The sequence below is a fragment of the Dysidea avara genome, chromosome 4 (genome assembly GCF_963678975.1).
Source record: "Dysidea avara chromosome 4, odDysAvar1.4, whole genome shotgun sequence".
In the NCBI taxonomy this organism is placed as follows: domain Eukaryota; kingdom Metazoa; phylum Porifera; class Demospongiae; order Dictyoceratida; family Dysideidae; genus Dysidea; species Dysidea avara.
The window spans coordinates 211,590-238,066 of record NC_089275.1 but is presented as its reverse complement, the minus strand read 5'-3'; the positions used below and the strand labels follow the sequence as shown (position 1 = coordinate 238,066).

The following is a 26,477-nucleotide window of genomic DNA, read 5'->3' as shown; positions in this document are numbered from 1 at the left end:
TTCATACCTGGATGCGTAAATTTGCCGTACAAGTCTCTTACCTCTCGGTCGCTGTACAAAATATTGCTTAACACCCAATGTGCATTTTATTAAGAATTCTGATAAATGCAACCCCATCTCCATAAACTGTGTGCATTGTTTTTTGAAAGACGTGTATTATTTTCCGTAATTCTTAATTCATAAAAAATTTAATGTACAGTAAATGCATCAAAGTTTATATGAACAAGTTTCACTGTTAAATGGTGTACTATCGTGTGGATGGGTGGTATTGACATTTCTACCATAGCCATGAGCAATTATCACGATTATTGAAAAACATGAAAATATTCAACTAAATATTTAGTTGGACTGGACTACTGGTATTGGTATTAGGTCTCGTTAGCTAAACTCCAAAATGATAATTATGAGAAGTGAAAATCATCTTGTACTATAGTAGGTACCACAAAGGTGTGGCCATGAAAAAGCATTGCCAAAAACCAGCCTCACTTTACCCAGACAACGATGAGGCAGTATTGGTTAGATAAACCCAAGCCCAAACAAGCTTTCAGATCGACCCGAAATGTTTCCAACAAGTTGCTACGGAATTAAAAAAAATAACGGAATTTTCTAGTGACTGACTGACTGATGTCTTTAGATAAGCGTAACTCGATAATGGTTAACGCTGCGGGCTTGATTTTTTTTTCACTGTTTGACGTCGCTTCGGCCCAAGAGGTGCCGTTTGGCATACTGCAGTATGCACAATGCATTCTTCATGGACTTACCAGTGTTCTCCTTTGTGTCCCATTCATCTTTGCTGACAGCGAAAAGTGTTGATTTGGCAGTAGCATGTTATGGCTTCCCTTCATAACGGAAATTGTGATTCGTACTGCTGTGTAACGGGTTGAACATAGCTGACAATGAAGCGTAATGGATACTTCAATTTTCAGACAATAATTGATATACAGTCTTACAGTGTAGCTGGGGTGTGCAGCGCTATTTGATGAGGTATTTGTGAGTTCACCAGTCATAATAATATTATTTACAAAGAAATGCACAGTAGAGATATAACACTTCTTATCGTTTTACTGTGATTTAATATTGTGCACTACTCCAGCTTGTTTCAGTACTTTTTATCCATGTGCTGTGGTCCTTACTTTAGCTGAAAATTCCAAATTTTTTTGTGTCCTTACAAAAGGTAATACAGTACACATTTCTCTGTAGCATTTAAATACTCCTTACAATAGTGAGGCTGCAGAGATTGTGATAGTGATGGTTAACTGATGATTAACTTGTCAATAATATCTTAGAATGATGACAGAACAAGGTGGGACTATATGTACAAAACAATTACTCTTTCCACCAGCCATGGCTACTTACTAGCTGGCTAACTGTGAAGTAGCAAATTATACGAGACATCTATGCTATTTAAAAGCTCACAAGCAATTGTGGGTGCTAGCATCAGATTTACCTTTTGAATTTATTGTGTCAGTGTCATACCATAACATTTGTGACACCTGTCTGTTATCCAGAAAGGCTGACAGTAAGGGTATTTCATTCATGGCTTTGCCAATTTTCATTTTAGAAAACAACCACAAGTTAGACCACAGGTTACTATAGTAACACTTCACAGGTTTGTATTGACTGCAAAATGTCAAAGAAAATATTACATAAAATTTTCTAACTAGTGAACCATTGCTACCACTTTCCCTGTAGTGCTGTTATATATCATATGATATTAGGGATTGTGGCTTTTCTGGGCAAAAATGTTACCCCAAAGCCATACCTTCATGGTGCCTTGGCAGTATTAGCAAAACATAAACAGTGTCTACGGAACACTCTCACTAAGTTGGTATGGAATTTAAAGATGAATTATTTAGCAGAAATTTCGACTAACTGCCTACCTGGTACCTTCAGACAAGCATAACACGATAACGGCTAAGGCTATAGGTTTGATTATTTCATTGTTCAACGTTGCTTAAGCCTGACAGGTGCTTTTTGGCATACCAAAGTACGTACAATGCACACATCTGCACTTACCTGTGTCCTCCTTTGTGTACCGTTTATCTTTACTGACAGCGAAAGGTGTCAATTTGCGGTGACGGCTTCCCTATGTAATGGGAATCATCACATTGTGACTGGTTCTTCACCTACTGTTCCTTGTTTGTAATGCTGTGTAACAGGTGAAAACAAAGTGATTGCTTTTCAGTAATAGTAATAATTGATAGGTGCGGCATGTAAATTTATTTTATGGCATGTTATTCTTCCTTTTGATGTTGTATGTGTCGGTTCATTAGTCATGCCCAGGAAGAAAAGACTTACAAGATTCTTGAAAGAAAAGTGATATCACACAATACAACACATACCTGTTCCTGATGTTGGACCACTCCCTCCTCCACTTGCACCTGATCTAGTGTCCTTCTTTGTCTTTGTAACTATGACAACCAGCATATCATGTGAGGAGCACTAAATAGAATACTTACCTTCTTCACGTTTCTTTTTACGCTCCACATAAGTCCCATCTAGCTTGGCTGTAGCGTCTGATTTGCCCTTAGCAAAAGCTATTCTCTGTATCACGTGAGATAACAATAGCAACATAAGGAGGGGAATACCCACCATTGGTTTATTATAGAAGGGGAATCCCTGCATAGAGTTCTTGGCTTGTGTTGCACTGCTGATGTCTTTGAACACGACAAAAGCTTGTCCTCTCATCTTCAGTGTCTTTAGCGCCACAATATCTAATATTACGCCAAATTGTGAGAACACTGCATACAGCGACTTCTTCAACTCTGCAATGATCCAAATAAAGCACACCCTTACAGATTATCCTGCTAACCTTCCTTCTTCACTTTCTCGTTCAAGTTATTGATATATATCGTGGGTCTGGGTGGGTACTCCATGATCTCTGCTCGCTACACGTGCTGCACCTTCCACCCGCCAACAACGTGTCCGGATAGTATACGGTAAATATAATGATGTCGCAACTTGTGCGGTGGGAGTTATCGAGTATGTCGTAGAGTTCGCCCAGTCAGCAAGTTAACCATTAGACTATTCGTCCCTGAATAATGAACCCGGAACACTGGGGTGAGTTGTTAATACGTGCTATGATATAAGTAAATAAGTTGTTTATTTGTTGTTGTTTATGACACCTGTTACGTACACGTGATCAGAGTTGACACAGTATGAGGTACACAGATGCCCTCAGGAGATGATCACAGACTCCACTAAGATAGCAGCATCACCTCGTAGTCTACTAAGTGAACTATTGTGTCCAATATGTCTCGACCTGTTGAAGAATACAATGACAACTAAAGAGGTAACTATTTCAATGTAACGGAGTGGTAATTCATGAAATACTGATTGGTTTGTAATTATTTGATGCAGAAGAGTCAGAAATTATTTATAGTGCAATGGGCCGGCTTGCCAGTGAAAATAGCAGTCCATTATCAAACAGTTGGCCAATGTCATAACAGCTCTGATAGCTGGGCTAGTAGGAGTTAATCCCACAACTACCTCTGTGCTAAATATTGTTATTATAATAATTATATAGTTGTTTAAAGAATGCTGACTTAGCTAGATGATAAACACTTGACCATGAACAGTATTAAGCCACACTTGTAGTGTTAACAGCTGCTGCAGGTGGCCATTCAGCTCTTTTCTATTAACATTGTCTGACCAAAACTCGGCTCAGACAAATTTACTGCTGAAGATTCTTCCAACATCAGTTAACCCTTTTACCCTAATACTTCCCTAATAGAATAGTCCACCACTCAGTGATGCAGCCAGTGATAATGTTCAGGTGGTGTCTTGTATATAGTGTCATTGACAGTGTTGGGACAGTTACTTTTTAAATGTAACTCATTACATATTACTTACAACTGAACAATTTAGTTACAGTTACATATTACCCATAAAATAAAGTAACTATAATAATATTACATATTATATTACTTTGTGTCCACAGTCTTAAGCTGTCACGCGTGAAACTACCACTTTATCATGTGACATGATTGCATTGTTGGACAATGTGCAAATCTTGGTTATAAGTAAGAAGCTGGTGAATAAGCTTCATTCAGTAGGCTTCGTTAGTTCGTTGTGGTAGGCATTACTCAGTGGATTACTAACGATATTAGTAACTCTGTTACTTAAAGTAATAATATTACGTAATATTAGACTCGTTACATTAACTTCATTACGTAGGTAACGCGCTACATTTGCAAGTAAAGTAACTTGAGTTACATTACCTGTGTTTACAGCATATTTCGTTATATTAATTCGTTACCACAAAAGTAATATTATTACGTAACGCGTTACTTATGTAACGCGTTACCCCTAACACTGATCGTTGAGAGATGTACACAACATGGTTATTATCTGTACTGTATTCACCCAACCAGACCCCCTTAAGATAACATGTGATGTAATATTGTCACCCTGTCATGGTATCACTAAAGAGTTATAAATTCAGTAAAGGGGTTGACCATCTGATACTGAAATTGATGAAGACACTTTAAAATATGTCTCTTCTGTTATCAATTTATATCGGTAGCCATTGTTCTTTTGAAATGTACACATAATTTGAAATAGAGCAATCCCTAAACTTTTTGTCCACAATTCCTCGTGAACTTTTCAGTTCTTCTGATACCCTAAAGTGTAGCATATTGTGTGTATGTTGGTAGTCACGTATGAAGATGTATACATCCAGTGTGACCACTAGTGTGTCAGAGACCAGTTATGTCAGAGCAGGTTATATGATATCTTAGTGAGTTCTATAACTTATTGTCAAACCTATAAACAAAACAAATCTGATATGGTAGCATAGAACTATGCCAAGCCAAGAGTTGTATTATTGTTTCAAACCCAAGAGTTGATTGTATAAGTGACTATTGTATTGGAGTATCTCAATTTTGTGTAAGTAAACATATTGCGTGATAGATAGTGTGTGTTCATTGCTTTACATAGCACATTTTCATAAATTTTTGAAAAATGTTCTTATCATTAATTATGATTGGGTGTTTTGGTTACCAATTGTACCTGACAAGTTCAACTGGGGCCTACATGAACCTTTCATTTGTTCTGCACTATTAGCCAGCTATGAAGTATCTGTCTGTTAGTGAGTTATTAGGAACTAGCTCACTAAATACTCTAATAGAACAATCACTATACACTCTGTCATGTTGCCAGTGTACAACACAAGCCTATATCACAAATGATTGAGAAAAGTCTAGACCAGGCAAAATTTCACCTTGACCTGTGATTTGAGTATTTCTTCTCAAAGTTGACCGTTGCTTTATTTCCTATTTTTTCAGTAGCTTCTCTGATGTTGCTCCTCACCTATAGTGAAGTTTCTTCTCTAATAAACATTATGTTCATTGGTAACACTTCAATGTTTATGCAACTGCTCTGAGGGTTTGCACAATAGTGCTTCATTGTTGATGGTGTGGTGTTGACTAGAGGCTACACACTGAAGGCACAACACTAGCATATTTGTATATGTTTTTGATAATAGTTGCTTTGACTTGTCTGCAACATCTCAGCATACAGGTTGTATCATTGACTTAACTACATTGTAATATATTGCACTCTTTGAAGACAGTACAGTGTTTACCCATATTGTTGCAGCCTTAGTCACCTGTGTATTAACAGTTAGAGACACATATTGTTGCAGCCTTAGTCACCTGTGTATTAACAGTTAGAGACACATATTGTTACAGCCTTAGTCACCTGTGTATTAACAGTTAGAGACACATATTGTTGCAGCCTTAGTCACCTGTGTATTAACAGTTAGAGACACACATTGTTATAGCCTTAGTCACCTGCGTATTAACAGTTAGAGACACATATTGTTACAGCCTTAGTCACCTGTGTATTAACAGTTAGAGACACATATTGTTGCAGCCTTAGTCACCTGTGTATTAACAGTTAGAGACACACATTGTTATAGCCTTAGTCACCTGTGTATTAACAGTTAGAGACACATATTGTTACAGCCTTAGTCACCTGTGTATTAACAGTTAGAGACACATATTGTTACAGCCTTAGTCACCTGTGTATTAACAGTTAGAGACACATATTGTTACAGCCTTAGTCACCTGTGTATTAACAGTTAGAGACACATATTGTTGCAGCCTTAGTCACCTGTGTATTAACAGTTAGAGACACATATTGTTACAGCCTTAGTCACCTGTGTATTAACAGTTAGCGACACATATTGTTACAGCCTTAGTCACCTGTGTATTAACAGTTAGAGACACATATTGTTACAGCCTTAGTCACCTGTGTATTAACAGTTAGAGACACATATTGTTACAGCCTTAGTCACCTGTGTATTAACAGTTAGAGACACATATTGTTACAGCCTTAGTCACCTGTGTATTAACAGTTAGAGACACATATTGTTGCAGCCTTAGTTACCTGTGTATTAACAGTTAGAGACACATATTGTTACAGCCTTAGTCACCTGTGTATTAACAGTTAGAGACACATATTGTTACAGCCTTAGTCACCTGTGTATTAACAGTTAGAGACACATATTGTTGCAGCCTTAGTCACCTGTGTATTAACAGTTAGAGACACATATTGTTACAGCCTTAGTCACCTGTGTATTAACAGTTAGAGACACATATTGTTACAGCCTTAGTCACCTGTGTATTAACAGTTAGAGACACATATTGTTACAGCCTTAGTCACCTGTGTATTAACAGTTAGAGACACATATTGTTACAGCCTTAGTCACCTGTGTATTAACAGTTAGAGACACATATTGTTACAGCCTTAGTCACCTGTGTATTAACAGTTAGAGACACATATTGTTGCAGCCTTAGTTACCTGTGTATTAACAGTTAGAGACACATATTGTTGCAGCCTTAGTCACCTGTGTATTAACAGTTAGAGACACATATTGTTACAGCCTTAGTCACCTGTGTATTAACAGTTAGAGACACATATTGTTGCAGCCTTAGTTACCTGTGTATTAACAGTTAGAGACACATATTGTTGCAGCCTTAGTTACCTGTGTATTAACAGTTAGAGACACATATTGTTGCAGCCTTAGTCACCTGTGTAATAACAGTTAGAGACACATATTGTTGCAGCCTTAGTTACCTGTGTATTAACAGTTAGAGACACATATTGTTGCAGCCTTAGTCACCTGTGTAATAACAGTTAGAGACACATATTGTTGCAGCCTTAGTTACCTGTGTATTAACAGTTAGAGACACATATTGTTGCAGCCTTAGTCACCTGTGTATTAACAGTTAGAGACACATATTGTTGCAGCCTTAGTCACCTGTGTATTAACAGTTAGAGACACATATTGTTACAGCCTTAGTCACCTGTGTATTAACAGTTAGAGACACGTGGAAGAAATGCTCCTATTGTTATCAGCTATTAAATGTGTTTCATCCATGACATTGAGGATGGAATAAAAAATATTTTAACAATTAAATATTTGCACATGCAAATATTTGCTGGATGGTATCTGGTGGCCTGTGTTGTTGTCAGTCAGTTAGTTAGTATAGACAAGTCACAATTTGTTGATGGTGGAATGGTCCCTACATTGTTGTGTTATGTTTACTACTTGTTTACTACGTGTTTAGTGTTTACATCGTTTCTGTCAAGAGTGTATCATAACAGCTCTACGTAGTGGGTGAGTATATCATGTTGTCATGGTGATGTTGATGTTGTGGTTGCATTACTTAGCAACAAGGAATGTCCCACATGTCGTAAGAAATTAATATCAAAAAGGTCATTACGACCTGATCCCAACTTTGATGCTTTGATCGCTAAGGTAACAATGACATCACACTGTTCCCATGACAACACCACACTCCCAGATCTATCCAACCAGCCGGATGGAGCCACAAGATCAACAGAAGGTATTAGCGTCACTCACAAGACGGCACATGCACGCTCTACAGCAAACTAATAAAAGAAAACGAGACACTAGTATGGATTCTGACCAACAAGATGACAGAAAGTCTAGTCCAGGTATGTGTGATCACATGATCCTGTATAGATCATGTGATCTCTTATACAGGTAAATTAGATAGACCAAAGGAGGTAAGGATCACATGATTTTATATGATTTTTGTTATATATGGTAATAGTTGGTAGAATTTCAGCTAGTACCTCATGGAGTTAACATGATCTCACAAGGGGATCACATGAGCTCCCTGTATTTAGGGACCACCCCCAATACAACAGGTCAGTAAACATTTTCCTACTAATAATTAGGTAATATTATAGTTGGTCATTTGTGTGAATACCTACAAATGGTACATGGAGAGATTTCCCATGGCAACAGACACTTTGATATTCTAATTAAGCACTCACCGGTCAGTGAGCCACAGGTATGTAGTGTAACCATGGTAACCAAGCTAGTTGTTGCATCATACACAGCTAATCAATGACCTCGCATTAAACTTGGAACAAATTTGTGACCTTGTAAGTGTGTGTAGTGTAGTGTGTCATTGTCATGATTACCACTAGTACTGGCAACAAGGAGAAAAGCTACAGTTGTTCTTCACTGTGTCACCATCGTCATAGCAACCCATCCTGTATATATAGAATGATCACATGATACTGTATAATTAATGAAATACAAAACATTATTGTGAAATATTGTATATATTATTTCAAATATCGTTCACTTTATTAGATATATCACCAGTTACCAATAAACTTTACTAGTTAGCCAAATGTACTAACTGTATTATATTAAAATCATGTTTAGTTTTAATTATTCAAATAATGAAATTTTGACAGTAATGTTACACGTGTCACATCATGATCTTAGTTCTGTTGTAATAGTAGTCTTTGGTATTAGACTTGATTGTTATCCTCAGTTCTGTTGTAATAGTAGTCTTTGGTATTAGACTTAATTGTTATCCTCAGTTCTGTTGTAATAGTAGTCTTTGGTATTAGACTTAATTGTTATCCTCAGTTAAGGAAATAATTTATTGAGCATGTGCAGTTCAAAAGTTTTCAAGAGGTGACACCAAATCTGATCCCCTTCCTTGCAAGCTTATACCTGTTGTAATGTACAGTAACATTTATTTAAAATCCTGTAACAGAAAGAGAAACCACTGCATTATCATCCTGTTTCTGAAGTAGGATTAATCACCCAGAGTTGGAGGAGACATTGATTAATATTATGGAAGAGCAACACTTCACAAGTTATTCTATTACACAACAGCTTGTACATTCAACATGAGAGAAGCAGTACTCTCACCTACAGATTATAGTTAGTTTACAGATTATAATGATGAAATGTAACAAGATACTATTTCACAGAAGTGATCACTGGTTGCTACTGGAAACAGCAGGGAAATCCCCTTACAATAATAACTCTTAAAACAATTTCCCCTAGCTAGTTTGTTTAATTGTTGACAAGGTGAATTACATTGTTGTGGTTCTGTTGTCATGACATCTTGGAACATCACTGCTTGTTTACTGAACTGTAAACAACACCATGACAACAAGCAGGTGTCAATATGTTGACATACCTGATCAGCATTTTGATTGGCTAGTCTTGTCCCCTGAATGTCTATGACAACGTATTCAGACACACCCACTAAACTGCTCAAATGATCTCTTAATATCTGTAGTTCATCCTCCTAGTGGATCATGTGATCTCATATAACATGTGATCCACATACCAGTGATTGTGTATTGATTACTAGTGGCTCCATGGTAATCACTGTAGCCATGGTAACTGTTGATAGGTCTAGTTCTCCAACAACCATCCCATCTACAAAGGTGTGGTCAATAAGATCATGTGATCTCTACATTTACCTATTGCAAAAACTATAGCTGGTTTCCATGATGACACATTGTCTAATGTCAACAAGTTGTTAACAGTAGTTCTCACTGAAGGGGAATCCCCACTGGACACGTCTATTGTTGCTAAGCGACCACAGTCTTTAAAGTATTGTAGGAACGGCACCACAACTACTTGGTAAGACCGAAACCGTTGCTATGGATAAGTCACACTTAAAGAGATCACATGACTATGGGACCACACCCACCTTAGTACGAGAGTTATCAGCTTCATCAGCAACGGTAGCCCCAGGGGGAATTACCCCAGCAGGATGTGTTGTAGTAGAGTGTAAACTATCCTACAACATCATCACACCTCACAATAACACATTCAACAACACAGTGTGGCTTCCTAGCTAATACAATGGAATTAAATTTCAAGTGACCTACAATCACACATGACATCATATGAGTCAACCTCCATTACCCTGGTTCAGTTGACCCCTCATCGAGTTCTACTAATAAGATATTGTTTACATGCTGCTATTGGAGCGTATACCATCATCTCATTACTACTATAAACAAACTAGTATTTTTAAAAATTGTTATATTAAAAATGAAGTAAGGATCTATACAATAAAAAGTAGTGAAACGAGAGATGAATGATGGAATTACAGCATAACTCGGTGGGAAGTCCCTACTTTGGCATTGAACAAAATAATTGTTATAGCTAATGTGCCAAATTAGGGACTTTCCCACTGAGCTATGTTGTAATACCATCATTCATCTCTTGTTTCACTACTTTTTATCACATAGATCCCTTAAAATATTAGTTTGTTTAGCTTTTGTTGTAGCACAGCTAGCTACAATGTAACTTGTGGCTGTTTTATTAGAATATCACACATGACTGTTGTATTAGAGTATCTCAAGTCAGCCAAGGGGTGTACAGCTAGCTAGACCAATAAGGGGTGAGGTCATCTTGTTTACTGATAAGTAAATAGCTAGATTATTAAGTGATGTGGTCTCCGTACTTTATCACTGCTATACTTATCATGAACGGGATCCTAATCGTGAAATTGCAGATATCTAGCTAGTATACCTCTTATAATAGCACTGGGACTAAAGTGCTACTGAAATTCAACCCTGAAATAATTCCGTGGCCTTGCAACTGTCGTCAGTTGGTAAGGCAGTCAGTCAGGCAGTGAGACTAAATTCGAGCTTTGGCTTTAAAAAAAAAATTCTAAATCTGGCCACCTATACATTTAATGCTGTATTAGTGTAGGTTAGACACCGGATTTTCGTGTATTTTAAAAACCTTGCTTCGCTCGGTTTTTAAAATCCATGAAGATCCGAGGGCGTGGTCTCTAACCAACTTAGAAAATGTATGCATTATAGATATGGGCATATAGGTGGAGTCATTGTGGGATTGGGTTATATGTCATACTGAAATTGTCGTGCAATGTTAAAATAATCATGGAAGACTGAACATGTTTTTGTTGAAGTGTTTAAAAACATCGAAGCTCGCACCACTTCCTTTTGCAAGTTAGACTAATTGGATCTGGCACAGCTGGGAAACGGCAGTGATCAATAATGTCGAGCCGGGTTAGCGGTAGCCAGTGCCTATGGCGTCACAGTAGTGTAAAGAACACGTGTGTCGAAGAAGCAGCTTGTGTGGGTTTATACGATGGGAACGAGTTGTCACAAGTTGTGTCTTCAGTGGCGCCACAGTAGCACAAAGAACAGGCACGGTTTCTAATATGGACCACACCCACATAGCGAAAAATAACGTTCTACAATGAACCTAGTTAGGTCTTGGTAAAGTCCATCCATACTTCCATAGTTTGACGACGAAAACAGCCATAAAACACTCTAGAAACAGATGGGCGCTAAACAGAATTTTCCGTGATATTTTTGGACTTCTCCGTTTATCGCGACAAATGTATGTACAACGTTAGATTGTACCTCCCATAATCAAATTCTTTTAGGTATGCCTATAAAATGAATAGAGTGGTTGACCACATGTTGGCCTGGGTGACTGGTCACCCACTGCAGGCTATGAGCCTGATTATGCTTGGAGGGAGCATTGCAAATCAATGATTGAATGTGAGATTTGTGATGCTAGAGGTCTTTCTGCTAGCAGGTTTCTAACCATTTTTAGAAAATGCTATGCATAGTATGCTTTGATCTTTGACAGATAATGAGGTCTTTAAAAACCATGAAGAAACCTGCTAGTAGGTTTCTAAAATGGTTAGAAACCTGCTAGCAGGTCTCTAACTAACTTTGTTAGAAACCTGCTAGCAGATAGACCTCAGCATTGCAAATCTCACTTTCGATCACTGATTTGCTATGCATGCTCTGCAAAGCATATAAGGCTAATAGCCCATAGACCGACAGAGCTTGACCTACTCCATTCCTTTTATAAGCACACCTACACCAATTCGATTATGGGAGCTAGACTGTAACGTTGTAGGTACATTTGCTACCATAAACGGAGAATTCTAGAAATATAACGGAGTTCTATTTAACATCCGCCAGTGTTTCAAGCCTGTTTAATATACTTTTACTGTACTTTAAACGAATTCCCTATTAAAAGAACTAAATAGGTAAACTTTCTTGTAGAATGTTTATTAGTTTCTTGTAAAAAAAGTTATGTAGGTGTAAAATCGCGTATATACTGGCTTAGTCACAGAAGGCTAGCACCAGACCAAGTATTATTAACCATTGACAACAATGTTACCACTTACTTTAAACCCTTTATAGTACTGGCTTTAACTTCATGGTCACAGTAGCTATCACTCTGTTTTTGATCCACCAGCTAACAGAAGCAGCAATAGTGTAGCTAGCTAGTAGCAAGCTTTAATTTGAAAACACGTTCGATCTTCTCTACTGGTCGCATGACTTGTTTTGACACTGTGACGATTTTGAAACGACATATAACACAATCCCACAATGGTTTCACCTACATAGCGATATATATATATAACGCCTGCATTTTCTAAGTCGGTTAGGAACCACTCCCTCGGCTCTTCGTGTTTTAGAATCCTCGCTTTGCTCGGTTTCTAAAACCACAAAGAACCTCAGTCTAGGTTTCTAACCTATACTAAGAACCTGCTAACAGGTCTCTTAGTGGATATTAAAGACCTCATTATCCTCCAAAGATCAAAGCATATTATACATACTATTTTCTAATATATTATATGGACTAGTACTATCCCGTAAAGGTGATTTTCGTTGCATAAGATGTCTCTAGGATGATTTTCAAGGTGGAATTTTGGGTGGTGTGCAAATTTTTGGGGCAATCCCTACTTAAACAGTATGGTATGTTATACTAAACATGCAGTAAACACTGAACATTCCACATATTGTAAATTCAGATCATGTTTTCAATAGCGAAGTCACACAGGCTACAATATTTCTTATTTTCTAACAACCCACTACACAGACAGACAGACTAAATGCTATTGGTAATTGTGTCTACACATACACGACACACACACACACACACACACAAATGAACTAACATTCACACACAGAAAACGAACTAACACACACACACAGAGACTAACACACCTCAGACAGTGTAAGATACAGGGCAAATGCTATTTGTGTCTACACATACACTACACTACACTACACTACACACACACACACACACACACACACACACACACACACACACACAGACTAACATACCTCAGACAGTGTAAGATACAGGGCAAATGCTATTGGTAATTGTGTCTCAAACTGTGACAAATGCTCGGGTATATCTTGACTGATGTTGCTGTTGGTTACCATTGACTGTAAGTTGGGGAGTAGGTCCACTAAGAAGAGGGTGTGGTCACTGGTGTTGTCATGGTGACGGATATGTTGTTCAACGAGGGACAACACCCACTGTAGAGTCACATGAGAGTGATCCTTCTTTAGGAGGTCTGCAGGATGAGGACAACAGTTAATGTCTACATATCAAACAGATTAAGGGTAGAAATACTTTGAATGTTTGTACTAGTCGTATTAGTGCCCCACTAGTTGAACTTTCATTTTTCCACCCTACTACAATACCTCAACCAAGCTTGACAACACTTCCAGCTAATATACTGGTTTATCAATGTGGGAAGTTTATATGAGCAGAGGTTTAATGTAATTAAAACAAAAAAATTTAAAAAGTAAGTAGGGATCCAGCGAAAAGTAATTATACAAATTTAGATTATAGAAATGTGGAAAATCCCAACATGTTATCATAATCTGTGCAATACCAAAGTAGGGACTTTCCCACATAGCTTTGTTATCATTCGTAATATATCTTGTTTCAACTGTATCCCTACTTAATAATTTTAACTAGTTTGTTTACTTTTTTGGTTATAGAATAGCACCATTAGAATCCTCGTGTGCTACTGAATCGAGTGGTATGCAATAGATCATGTGATTTTTAAATGGACACTCGTATCAATTAAAACACCATTCAGTTCTGGCGAAGACGATGTCTGTGTTCATCGCTTTGTATCAAAAGTACACTTTAGCATTGTGTAAAACTGTTTACATGTTCTTGTAGTGTTTGAAATAAAATTTTATTTCATGAATAAGAATATCCCGTTGTGCAGTAATAGAAGCCTGGTGCTCTGCCTACAGTACACACTTACGCATTATTTCATATTCAAAATTAATTCCGTCTTCGAAGGGTTAAAACTCTATTGTGAAGATCATGCAAAAGATTTTATGATTTTTGTGGCAGCATTTTGAGGAGGTGTCATTTTGTTTGCGAAGGATCCCAATTACCATGTGATGAACAACACTGTTGCCATGGTTGTAGTGAGTTACATATACAGTAACTTGATTCAAACTTTAATGGTGAATTGAACGGAAATGGATAGAAACAATTAAGTGTCATCAAGTTCTGAATAAGATATGTAAACAGTTTGTGTGTTCATTAAATGAAAACTTGCATTATACGTCCAACTGTTGTGTCATTATAATACTTCCTACTCAACATTGATGCCTTGGTATGTAGTGTCTTAGAAAATGAGTCAGTCAGCAGTAAAAAGGACTTTATAACTATGCCTTGCACCACTGCTCTGCCAAATTAGAAGTGTCACAGAAAGTGTCACAGAAAGTGTCACAGTTTCCACCAACAATCACATCATTATTTGACCTTATCATATGAAGTGTTACCAACTGTAGACAAGGTTGTGAAGTATTCATATAGAGTTGTTGACAAAGATTTAGAGGGTAGCAGGCAAGATGCAAGTTATGGGAAGTGCACAGAGCAGGTAGAGTGACTGCTAATAATCTGAAAACTGCAATATGTACAGATTGTGAACAATCCATCAAATCTTTGATCAAGGAAATATGTTATCCTGAGTACAGCAACACTGTGGTGTTGCTAGCTTGTGTTTCTAGACTTTGACAGTTGTGGTGTGTTGGTTGTCAATCCATTTATGGGTGCAAGACCAGATGTTTCATGTGCTTGTCATGAAAAAAGCTTGTTGGAAGTTTAATGTCCGTACAATTGTAGCAAGCATACGTTTTCAAATCTAGAACATAGCAAAAAGCTTCTTCTACCTTCTGGACAGGTCTTGCTATTATAAGGTAGTATGTTAACTGAACATTTATGAAGTAAATAAGTGTTACTTTTTGGTTTGGAGCCATGATGAACTGCATGTTAAGAGACAGTGAGCTGTTTACCACTTTGTTTCCTGTAGTACTGGGGTTTTCAAGTCTGTTGTCGTACTAAGAATACGCATGCGCACACCAAGTGCGCAAAGTTCAAATCAGACTACAGTAGTTATAGACTTAAAGTACGTATATAGCTATAGATCTATGCCTTTACCATACAGTCTGGACCTTCGATGGAGAATTGTATGGGTTTATCTTACCCAGAATTTGTCCCAATCAAGAATTGGACTATTATTCAACGTTTCTGACCATACTGTTGGACAAATGATTAGCTTGTTTAATCAAACAGGTGATGTTAAGCCTAGGTTATAAAGAAATGGCCCAATTTGTGTGATGCAAGATTTTGAGCAGCTGAGCTTAGTGCAGTTGATTATAACACATCCAGGTATTTATTTACACGAAATACAAGAGAAGCTATTACAAATGGGCATTATTGTTAGCTTGTCTAACATTTGCAGAACTTTTAAGAAGATGGGTGTGACCAGGCAGGCAATGCATCATATTGCTCTGCAACAATCAGATTATGAACGAGCTAAGTATATGGCAGAGATATCAATGTACGACCCATCCATGCTGGTGTTTATTGATGAAACAGGCTGCAATCGCTGAAACACAATTCGTAAAATGGGTATAGTTTCAGAGGGATGCCAGTACAGGATAGACATCTATTAGTAAGAGGTGCTCGATATTCCGCTATACCTGTCACATCTTTAAGTGGCATTCATGATGTGTACCTCAGAGAGGGAACTGTAAATGGAGAAGTGTTTGCTGAATTTGTTGGTAAGTACCTTTTGCCTTGTTTGATGCCTTTCAATGGAATAAATGCTAGATCTGTGGACAATGCAAGCATTCACCATGTTGAAGAGGTTAGACATTTGAATTGTTTGTAGCATTTTGATCTGCTGTCAATCACTTTGGCTGGACTAGAACTGTTGGACCCACTACTAGATGTCTTCATTGCCTCACCAAGCTGCTGTAGTGTACTTGTCTCCGTGTTGCTTCTTTAGGCCATCCACGACTTCTTGAACATGTTCCTGCTTATCAACTTGGCTTCTCTGTGCAGCTGATGCTTCTTCATCTCTAGTAAACTTTCTCTTGGCTCCTCCACTCCGTAAACCATTGCACCAAAGTACCACACTCATACCTCTTAGTATATCACTCCAAACTTCTACTAAGTCTTCCTTGTTTCTTATGCTAACGCAATTATTTCCGCTCATATAGCCTACATCAAAATATTCAGACACAATATCGTCCCGGCGTCTTGCAACTGAGCTCTGATCAAACTCCTGAGCGATCCACTAGATAAGACTTCCTTCGAGTTGATATTTTGTAGCTGAAACATTTTTGAAAGAATTTTTTTGTCTTTGCGGACAGCTTTAAGCATCACTTTGCTTATCACATTGACTGCAGCTGATGGTGTGGGATTGTTCCTGGGATGGGACGTCATCTGCTCTGGTGGCTGAAGACTACTCAATGGAGTTACAACAACACGACGAGTTAAAGGGGCTCCACTATTGTTATTAACAGTCACTTGAACTCGGTTTGGATCGCGATCGGCAATTTTAGGTAGTCATACACATACGCGATTGTAACAGGACAATGGACTTGAAAATCCCGGTAGATGAGTTCATGATCAAAGCTACTTTACCTGAGGGTTATTGCTCAATGCTACACTGAGTTAGCAATACACTCAACACTAGCAACACTGGTGAAGATGTAAACACCAGTCCCAACAATGGTGTAGTGATAATAACAAAAGTACCAACGTGTGTATACAATGATACCAATGATGGTAGACTCATGATATGAGTAGTGCAGTAGTTCCATTAAAATATTAGCAGAAAGCCCAGAGGAAAATGGGGGTGATTGTTGTAGTAAAGTATGTTATTATTATGTTACTATTAACTCACACAAGTTAACAAGTGCTAACATTAATAGAACTCATTAGCCCAATATATGGTGTACTTCTGCTTCACCACACCTCTCACCCTTTCAATATAAATGCACACCCTTAAAAAGTTCTCTGCAGAAAGCTGGCTTTTTTTTTCTTTGGTGAATGCTGGCAACACTGCTGTAAAAAATATTCGTTTGCTGCTCCATTCAATTTTCTTCTTTAAAAGTAAAGCTATCCTGATGTTCTGCAACTTAAGACAAATATGAGATCTACAATTCTGCGTTTATCATGAGTCTAGGTTTACCCCTGATCACCAGGAAGGTATAGTACCACCTCTACATTCAGTACCATACAGCAAATTAATCGGTAGGTACATCCCTACCATACAGCAAATTAATCGGTAGGTACATCCCTACCATACAGCAAATTAATCGGTAGGTACATCCCTACCATACAGCAAATTAATCGGTAGGTACATCCCTACCATACAGCAAATTAATTGGTAGGTACATCCGTACCATACAGCAAATTAATCAGTAGGTACATCCGTACCATACAGCAAATTAATTGGTAGGTACATCCGTACCATACAGCAAATTAATTGGTAGGTACATCCGTACCATACAGCAAATTAATCAGTAGGTACATCGGTACCATACAGCAAATTAATTGGTAGGTACATCCCTACCATACAGCAAATTAATCAGTAGGTACATCCCTACCATACAGCAAATTAATTGGTAGGTACATCCGGACCATACAGCAAATTAATCAGTAGGTACATCCCTACCATGCAGCAAATTTATCGGTAGGTACATTTCTCTAGCATCAAGGGATAACTATGACATTAGGAGAGATGCCACTTAACTGACCTCACTACAAGTAGTATACTTACTTCCAGAAATTTAATTATCACATCACAGTAGTAACCATCTTGTTTACCACATCATTGCCTTAAACAGGAAGTGAGGTGCTATCTCAGCCAGTGTCATACCCCTCTACAGAATGTATTTCTTATGCTATCTTCCATGAAATGCACACCGTGTCCAGGTGCATTACCAGTCTGCTGGTTCCCTATGCTGGATCTCCTTGGCTTATGCAAGACAACAAGCATGTGGCTGCAGCGTGCCAAGCCTTGTAACTAACTATAAGAGCTTAATAGTACCCTACTTACCTGCATTAGTGTACATACATGACTATCAGCTGTGGAGCCAAACAAACTGCTGTAGTTTTGACTAAGAAATAAGATATACTTGCTGCCACAATAGCATCTAAATGGCTAGCCGAAAGTACATGCCTACCACAGTCACATTATCTCCATGATGTCATCCTGGGGTGGATGGTCTTGTTGTAGTTCAGTGGAGATTGATGATAATCTATATAATAATTCTATAACTCTTTTCCGTCACTGTCCCGTCGTTCTTGGTCGGATTCCAATCGGATCGGTACCATTCACATCTAAAATTTGAGGCAAATCTTTTGATCCGAGATTGGTGGCGATTCGTTGAACTGCGGGAAATATCCTTTAAACCACCGTAGCTACCCGAGGAAGACACGAATGTGTCCAAAACTTTCTGGAGACCTTTATCGTGTTACCAGTCTTCCCCATCCCAGCTTACACCAGACGTTTCTCTCCCCTGTGGACAACAGAACGAGAAACAGAAAATCGAGGCCATAAAATTTTTAAACAAAAACTCCTCCCTGGTTTTTCCCCCGATTAGCTTCAAACTCGCTAGACCAACTACCCGTCCAAAACAATGTGTCATAAGGTGGTTTTCGTGTCTGTCCTGACATGCTAACCTTGGTTGCGAGATACTTATCACTGTCAATGGCCATTATAAGTTTACGATACGCGTGTACGGCATTCCGGTATACACACGTTGCCAATAGAAAATCAGATGACGTATTGGTCTAAATTAATTCCTCTACCCCTAATGAGTTTTGTAATAACTTAAGTAACTTTTATGATCACACCTGTGCGTTATAATCTTTTGATTGCTGCACAGTAATAAATATAAATATAATAAAAGCTTACAATGAAATAGGATCCATCACTTTTTCATGATTTAACCAATCAAATCAGCGAATTTGATCATGTGATCTGGTGTGTACGCTATCATCCGGCAACTAAAAAAATTTTTTTTATCACACCCACCAGTATAAAAGGAGAGTTTCGTAGTGGGTGTGGCAAGTCTACGAGCTATGATCGGGCTACTTGACAGTCTACAGAGGGAAGACTCGCCAGGAATACACACTCTGCACCCTGCTGTGCTGTCCACTACAAGGATAGAGAAGTGTCAGCTACTGCGACATGAATATAAGCAGGTCAGGGACTACAGACAGACCTAAAACAGAGGATTACCAGCAACACCACTGTAAGGGAGAAAGAAACAGTCGTAGTAGGTGTGGCAATTTAACTAACTATGATCACTCCAATCAGGCTACCTAACAGACTAAACAAGGAAGATTCGCCATTATGAGAGATGAAGAACGGAAGATTACGTTCAACTACTCTAATAAAACATACATCTATCTTACCAGGATACGAATCGTGAACAACATCATGAAGTGACTGTTGCAGTCTTCAATGTGTAGGGAGACATAAGATACGTTTTCACTCCTTGGTAACTCCACAGGGACAGCTGAAACTTCTAGAAGCTCCGTAGAACTACCCTAATAGAACATACATCGCGATATCTATACCCTAATAGAACACACACAACCTCTCTACCAACAGTCAATCTCTCTCTCAACCTCTCTAGAGTAACCACTCTTCATATGAAGGATTCATCTTGGTAATGCACCTTGATTCAGAAAGTAACAAAAGAACTCTTCTCTATCCAAATCCACATGGTTGTGTTGACCTTGCTCAGTACAGCTGATAAACTTGAATACCCATACTCAATACTGTACTGCATACACACTTGGTCATGCGATAAGTAAACATTACAATACCATGACTAGGATGTAGAAATAAAACTACAATTCAGTTACTCAAATTGACTACATCAATACACAAAATGAATGTGCCAAATGCAAGTTGAATTAGAACATAGCTCATTGTGGTGATGCACCAACTATTGGTAAATTGATCCTCATATCACACTCAAAGACTTTGTTAGTTCATGCAACATCATCAAAATGAAGTTGAGTACATCCCTTCCATTCAAAACTAATCTTTTTCATGTATGTGCATGGTTGTAATGGGACACATCTTGATACGCCACCTTCACGAGAACTGTGTTCTGCATGAGTACTGTACAGATGCGCAGAAATTCCAGTGCACAAGGCCACCAACATTACACACAATTGAGAAAATTATGTATGCACATCAGTAGCCATGCGTAATCATGTCTTTGTTGGTATGTAATGATGTGAAGTAATGTTCACATTCAAGTGTATTCACACAATAGGACATAACAATTGTCTTAGTATCACGCGCATTTTGCGCGAGTACCACTAGTGTTGTAGTAATACTCTGCTGCTCCCATACTTGATAAGTTCCTGTATTGATATCAACTCAATAAAACCTTTCCAGCACTGCAAATAATTAGTGATACTGCTGCTCCTTAGCTGCCACTGCTACCCTGCTATAGCATAGAATGATCTAGAACAGGCAGGATGCTACATATGCTACCACCTCAAACCTGTTGTTGATACCTTCTAACACATACCACAATGCATAGTGATCAAGCTAACCCTATTGTTAGTTGTATACTGACACCTTGCCTACATAGTGTTTAACCTTAGTCCCATAGACTAATGTTGCTATGGCCACCTTCAAGTTAACACTGTTTAACCTTCGATTAAACTTGTATTCTGCTCCAGAGGAGTACCAGAGGTGAATGCACAACTGTTGCAAGGATTACAGGGTGATGAAGTCATAGCAGATGACATACTAGTGTATGGCAGTGGAAACACACAAGAAGAATATACGCAGGATCATGACAACAACCTGACCAAACTACTGGAGCAAGCCAGAGCAGTCAACCTCAAACTGAATTGTAAGAAACTGAAGTTATGCCTAGGTGAGGGTCCAATACATGGGCTACTTATTGATGAGAGATGGTCTACATGCAGAAGATCAAAGGCTATAACAAAAATGCCCAGACCACAAGAAAATAGAGGCTTCTAGGCAGTGTCCAGTATTTGTCAAGGTTTCTTCTAAGGCTTTCAGAAGTTGTAACACTGCTGTGACAACTTACTGACAAAGATTACTTGGTAGTAATCTCAAGAAGAGGCATCCACCAGCATACAAAACTTCACATCGAGTCCAGTGTTGAGATTTTATGATGTTGAAGTTACAGTGTGATGCAACGCTTCAGAAAGTGGTCTTGGTGTAACTCTCTTACTTTATTTTCACATGGATACTCAAAAGTGAGTTCAACCCAGGTTGAGTAACCCACATTCAACGGGTTCCACCCAGTTTCTGTTCACAAGCAATCATCACATGATGGTATTGATAATTGTCTTCTAAGCATTTTATGTATTCACCAAAAACCACAACTCACTTTTACTGAACCCTACTGCTTTGTAGGGTTGAACTCGCTTATAGAGGACTTGCACGTGTGAAGCAACGGTTACTAGGCGGACATGTTTTGGGACAACTTTCTATGGCACATATTGGGTCAGAACGAAGGTAACGAGATTTATTCACTAAGCGCTGGGTATAGTGGCACTGGGAAGCGGGGTTGGTTTCGAAATAGAAGATCTTATCATTGGCTTTGTGAAATAGGTGGCTAATTAAATTTCGATACAATACTCACCAATTCTAACTTCTTCGCCTTTTTTAACGAGCTGGGTGGTATTTACAACACAACTCAACACTGATTCGCTTCATTACAGCCTGTATATACCAAATCCTGAGAAAGCGCTTTTCAGCCACAACACTGTCACGAAACATGGCCGATAGCTACGGTTGCTTAGCAATTATGATGATTTACGTCACGCTGCAAGTCCTCTATAACATTTTATGACTTCGAGGTTCAACCTGGGTTATACCCCTTTCATATGGTCACTTTAAACTAGGTTGAACCCACATTCAACCCGGGTTAACGTGTTCTTATGAGCTTCTTAACCCAGGTTGAAGTCATAACAGTAGGGTGTTGAACTCAGTTTATGGCTTCAAAAGTGAGTTGCGGTTTTTAATGAATACATAATGAATACCATCATGTGATGATTGCTTGTGAACAGAAATGGCTGGTTGAATGTGAAGCTCATATGAATGGGTTAACCAGGTGGGTTGAATGTAGTTTAAAGTGACAATATGAAAAGGGTGGCCAACCAGTGGCACTCTTACCAACTAAGCAAAGTTAAACACAAATGAATTGTGTTTGCTTGCGAAAAGTTTGACCAGTACCTTCATGGCAGAACCCCCATTAATGTGGAAACAGATCATAAGCCGTTGATTCCAATTTTCAAGAAGTCATTACTAAGTGCTCCAAAATGACTACAGAGGATGTTGCCACGATTGCAGCGATACACATTGAGTGTTAAATACCATCCTGGCAAGCAAATTTACATTGCTGACATGCTTAGTAGAGCTTACTTGCATGAGAAAGTCACAGATGAAGAGCACACTTCATTGTCTCAACTGCAGCTTGAAATAGAGTCAACATGCCACGTGTACATATGAAGGAGTCAACACGTCAACATATAAAGAAAGCATCACACACTCACCAGACACTTCAGGTGATGATGAGCACAGTGCTATAGGGCTGGCCTGAACACAGACGGGACACACCCATCTCTATACACAGTTACAGGAATTACCATGATGAAATCACAGTGCAAGATGGAGTCCTGTATAGAGACCCACAAGAGATGATTCCTCATGCTATGAGACCATAACTGTGCTGAAGCAGACCATGAGAGCCACCAGGGTGCAGAGACAAGTATCCACAGAGTCAAGGATGTGCTATCCTGGCCTGAGATGAATAATGAGATACACAATATGGTGAGTCAATGCCCAGTATGTAATAATTATCTTGCTAAACAACAGAAGGAGCCAATGATGACACCAGAGAATCCCACCAGGCCATGGCAGGTAGTGGCACAAGACATGTTTATGTTGGACCAAGAGAACTTTCTAATCATAGTTGACTACTTTAGTGACTTCTGGGAGCTTGATAAACTGCCTGATACCCTTAGCTCTACAGTAATAACTAGGACAAAACATCATTTTAGACAGCATGGCATACCAGAAAGTCATTCTGATAGTTCTACTCCCAGGAGAACACGAAGTTTGTAACAGACTGGGATTTCACACACATAACCAGCCCATAACACAGTCAGAGCTATGGAAAAGCAGAGAAATACACCGACTAAGCTCAGCTGCTCAAAATCTATGTCAATCCTTAACTGGAGAAATACACCGACTGATGCTAGCCCTTTTCAGAAGCTGTAGTCCAGAAGGACCAGAACTGCTCAGCCAATGAACTGTTGTTGCCAAGCAAGTATGTGGACAGAGAAATTCACCTGAGACGTCAACAGGCAAAGCAGTATTGGAGATCCACCAGACCCTTTTTCCCCCTGCAAATATATGGAAAAAAGCGGTTTGGCCACGCGAGACTACTATACACCCATCCATGGTAGTACACAGTGTTGGGAGTAACGCGCTACTTATGTAACGCGTTACGTAATATTATTACTTTTGTGGTAACAAAGTAATATAACGAAATACGCTATAAAAACAGGTAATATAACTCAAGTTACTCTACTTGCAAATGTAATGCGTTACCTAAGTAATATAGTTACTGTAACGAATCTAATATTACGAAATATTATTACCAAAAGTAACAAAGTTACTAATCTCGTTAGTAACCCACTGAGTAACGCCTAGCCACAACGAAGTAATGAAGCCTACTAAATGAGGCTTATTCACCAGCTATTTACTTATATCAAGACTTGCATATTGCCAACAAAGCAATCGTGTCATGTGATAAGGTGGTAGTTTCACACGTGACAGCTTAAGGCTGTGGACACAAAGTAATATAATATGTAATATTATTACAGTTACTTTATTTTATGGGTAATATGTAACTGTAACTAAATAGTTCAGTTGCAAGTAATATGTAATATGTAACTAGTTACTTTTAAAAAGTAACTTGCCCAACACTGGTAGTACACTACAAACATATTCCATACCAGTAACATCTTTAGTAGACTCCAATTTGATAGCATTAGATACTTTATGAGGTAGTTGGTCCAGTATTAATAATTCAGTAGATATCAACTCTACATTATTTATAGTATCCTGAACTTGACCGAGTATCCGGCCCTTACCGGAGCCTGGACCACCTGTACTATTACTATGACAACACTTAACACTCTTAATTAATGCTCACCAAACACAAATACGATGTTGGTACTAGGCGATAAGGCGACCTTGTCACCTTTATCAACTCTAACTGGTCTCTTAGCTGGTGCCGCTGCTGCTATTGGCTGTACATCACGTGATAAAGAGGCACCACACCCCATAGCTACGAAACTCACGCACACACCATCCTTACACTACACTTTAAATTTGCTCATAATTTCACTACATGAATCTTTATATCTCAAAGTGATATCGAAAACGTGATCAAGTATTCTATTGGTTTCGTTCTTTCTATCAATTTCGTGCAGGCGCACGAGTAGAAGCTAATCCCTTCGCATCGTCCACTTGGTATGACTGCCGGCCTGGGGTGGCTGGTAGGAGTTTGACTGATGGATTCTTTCACTATAGGTCATGGCTAAGTCACTGAGGCATATTAAGATCGTTAAGAAAAGGACGAAGAAGTTTATACGTCACCAATCAGACCGTTATGATAAACTAAAGGTATAGTTAACGTGTCGGGTGATGTTATGTTGATGTTAATACTACTAGACTAACTGGAGGAAACCTAAAGGTATTGATAATCGAGTGAGGAGGCGGTTTAAGGGTCAGTACAAGATGCCTAATATTGGTTATGGTAGTAACAAGAAGACGAGACATATGATTAGTAATGGACTGAGGAAATTTGTTGTTTCCAACGTGAAGGTGAACTTTGGTGATGTTTTGTCTCATCTTTGTAGATTAAAGAATTCTATATAAGTTAAAGTTTCATGCTTATACTCAAAAGGCAGTCTGTTAGGATTGTTGCTTATTTTTTTGGATCAACGATAAAACACGATTGTGTCGAATTAGGTTAGGTTTAGGTTAGGAGTTAGGAAACCGGGTTAGTAGGGTTAGAGTTAGGGTATGGGTTAGGACTACCTTAAAACTCCCATGATGGTGTTGTATCAATAATCCAATGATCACACATTCTGTATCCCTATGACAGGAAATTTTGACAAAGACAAGTCAGTTAAATTTTTCAACTTAATTTGTCAAATCACAGTATGTGTTTAGATTTATCATTTCTTGATTTTATTTTAATTTGTCTTAATGTTGATTGGTGTTTCCATTTGTCAAAATTCCCTGATGTAAAGTTGTTCTCCTGAATGTAATCAACCTGCTATAATGTGATGGATGGCTTGGTTTATTTACGTAATTACCGTATTGTCTCGAATTATGGCCTGGGCATTTATTTCTTTCAAGCGACTTTATCCCGGCAACTATATGAGACTGGCATTTATATACTTGATCACATTCGTGAGTCAACTTCATATACCTTGGTGTTGTACTCTCCTGGACTCTTGATGTTTCCCTCAACATATTTCACAGATTTAAGCTTAAAAACACTTCATCGTTCACTAGATGTTTATTTAAGTAAGACCCGGTACTTATTTCTGTTATGATGCTATATACCCCCCGGCGACTAAATGGGACCGAGCATTTATATGAGACTGGCCGTAATTTGAGGCAATACGGTATAAAGTTTGTCAGAAAATAATGGTGATAGTTTCTCAAATATTTCAGGATGCAGAAACTCTGAATTGCCTTGATTCATTCTGTTTTCTTAACTGGATTGTGTACATGTAGTGACATGCATTGATGTTGTCATTGTACGATTCTCTGTTATTAGGAGTTGGAGGTGTTGTTAATGGCTAACAGGTCATATGCTGCTGAAGTGGCCCACAATGTGTCGTCAAGGAAACGTAAAGAGATCGTTGAGAGAGCTCAACAATTGGATATCTTTGTCACTAATGCAAACGCTCGTGTACGCACACAAGAACACGAATAACTGTTAACAACTGATGAAATGAATATCACCAA

General features: G+C 38.5%; 4 protein-coding genes across 7 annotated transcripts in view; 2 read left to right on the top strand and 2 right to left on the bottom strand.

Moving 5' to 3' along the window:
• LOC136252523 (U1 small nuclear ribonucleoprotein A-like) overlaps nucleotides 1–2,972 on the bottom strand; it is a 4,978-nt gene extending 2,006 nt beyond the window's left edge. Inside the window, exons 1-4 of the mRNA XM_066044980.1 lie at nucleotides 2,813–2,972; nucleotides 2,593–2,765; nucleotides 2,460–2,544; nucleotides 2,343–2,411 (exon numbers count right to left, since the gene is read on the bottom strand). Of these exons, the coding sequence (XP_065901052.1) occupies nucleotides 2,343–2,411; nucleotides 2,460–2,544; nucleotides 2,593–2,765; nucleotides 2,813–2,876 (391 nt within the window). The 5' untranslated portion in view covers nucleotides 2,877–2,972. The remainder of the gene's footprint in view (nucleotides 1–2,342; nucleotides 2,412–2,459; nucleotides 2,545–2,592; nucleotides 2,766–2,812) is intronic.
• LOC136252521 (E3 ubiquitin-protein ligase RING2-A-like) lies at nucleotides 2,923–9,403 on the top strand. Of its 3 annotated transcripts, XR_010699604.1 has the most exons (11): nucleotides 2,923–3,060; nucleotides 3,147–3,292; nucleotides 7,575–7,624; nucleotides 7,678–7,765; nucleotides 7,812–7,965; nucleotides 8,015–8,037; nucleotides 8,085–8,181; nucleotides 8,224–8,327; nucleotides 8,377–8,421; nucleotides 8,467–9,220; nucleotides 9,271–9,403. XR_010699604.1 is itself a non-coding variant. In XM_066044978.1 (10 exons), exons 1-10 carry the CDS (start codon nucleotides 3,042–3,044, stop codon nucleotides 8,521–8,523), a joined length of 783 nt encoding a protein of 260 aa, XP_065901050.1. In that variant the 5' UTR covers nucleotides 2,923–3,041; the 3' UTR covers nucleotides 8,524–9,403. The 3 variants fall into 3 exon arrangements, 1 of the variants encoding a protein (XP_065901050.1); XR_010699605.1 differs by lacking the exon at nucleotides 8,377–8,421; XM_066044978.1 differs by having other exon boundaries at nucleotides 8,467–9,403.
• On the bottom strand, nucleotides 9,129–25,100 carry LOC136252519 (uncharacterized). 2 transcript variants are annotated; one of them, XM_066044976.1, is made up of 8 exons: nucleotides 24,646–25,100; nucleotides 24,446–24,598; nucleotides 13,429–13,664; nucleotides 10,005–10,094; nucleotides 9,772–9,952; nucleotides 9,636–9,727; nucleotides 9,483–9,578; nucleotides 9,129–9,434 (listed from the first exon to the last, which is right to left on the bottom strand). In XM_066044976.1, the coding sequence occupies exons 1-8, from the start codon at nucleotides 24,776–24,778 to the stop codon at nucleotides 9,234–9,236; spliced, it is 1,182 nt and encodes a 393-aa protein (XP_065901048.1). In that variant the 5' UTR covers nucleotides 24,779–25,100; the 3' UTR covers nucleotides 9,129–9,233. The 2 variants fall into 2 exon arrangements, with proteins under 2 accessions (XP_065901048.1, XP_065901047.1); XM_066044975.1 differs by having other exon boundaries at nucleotides 9,483–9,593; nucleotides 24,646–25,097.
• Nucleotides 24,818–26,477, top strand: LOC136252526 (large ribosomal subunit protein eL32-like). The gene is made up of 4 exons (XM_066044983.1): nucleotides 24,818–24,965; nucleotides 25,026–25,118; nucleotides 25,167–25,319; nucleotides 26,287–26,477. The coding sequence occupies exons 2-4, from the start codon at nucleotides 25,029–25,031 to the stop codon at nucleotides 26,443–26,445; spliced, it is 402 nt and encodes a 133-aa protein (XP_065901055.1). The 5' UTR covers nucleotides 24,818–24,965; nucleotides 25,026–25,028; the 3' UTR covers nucleotides 26,446–26,477.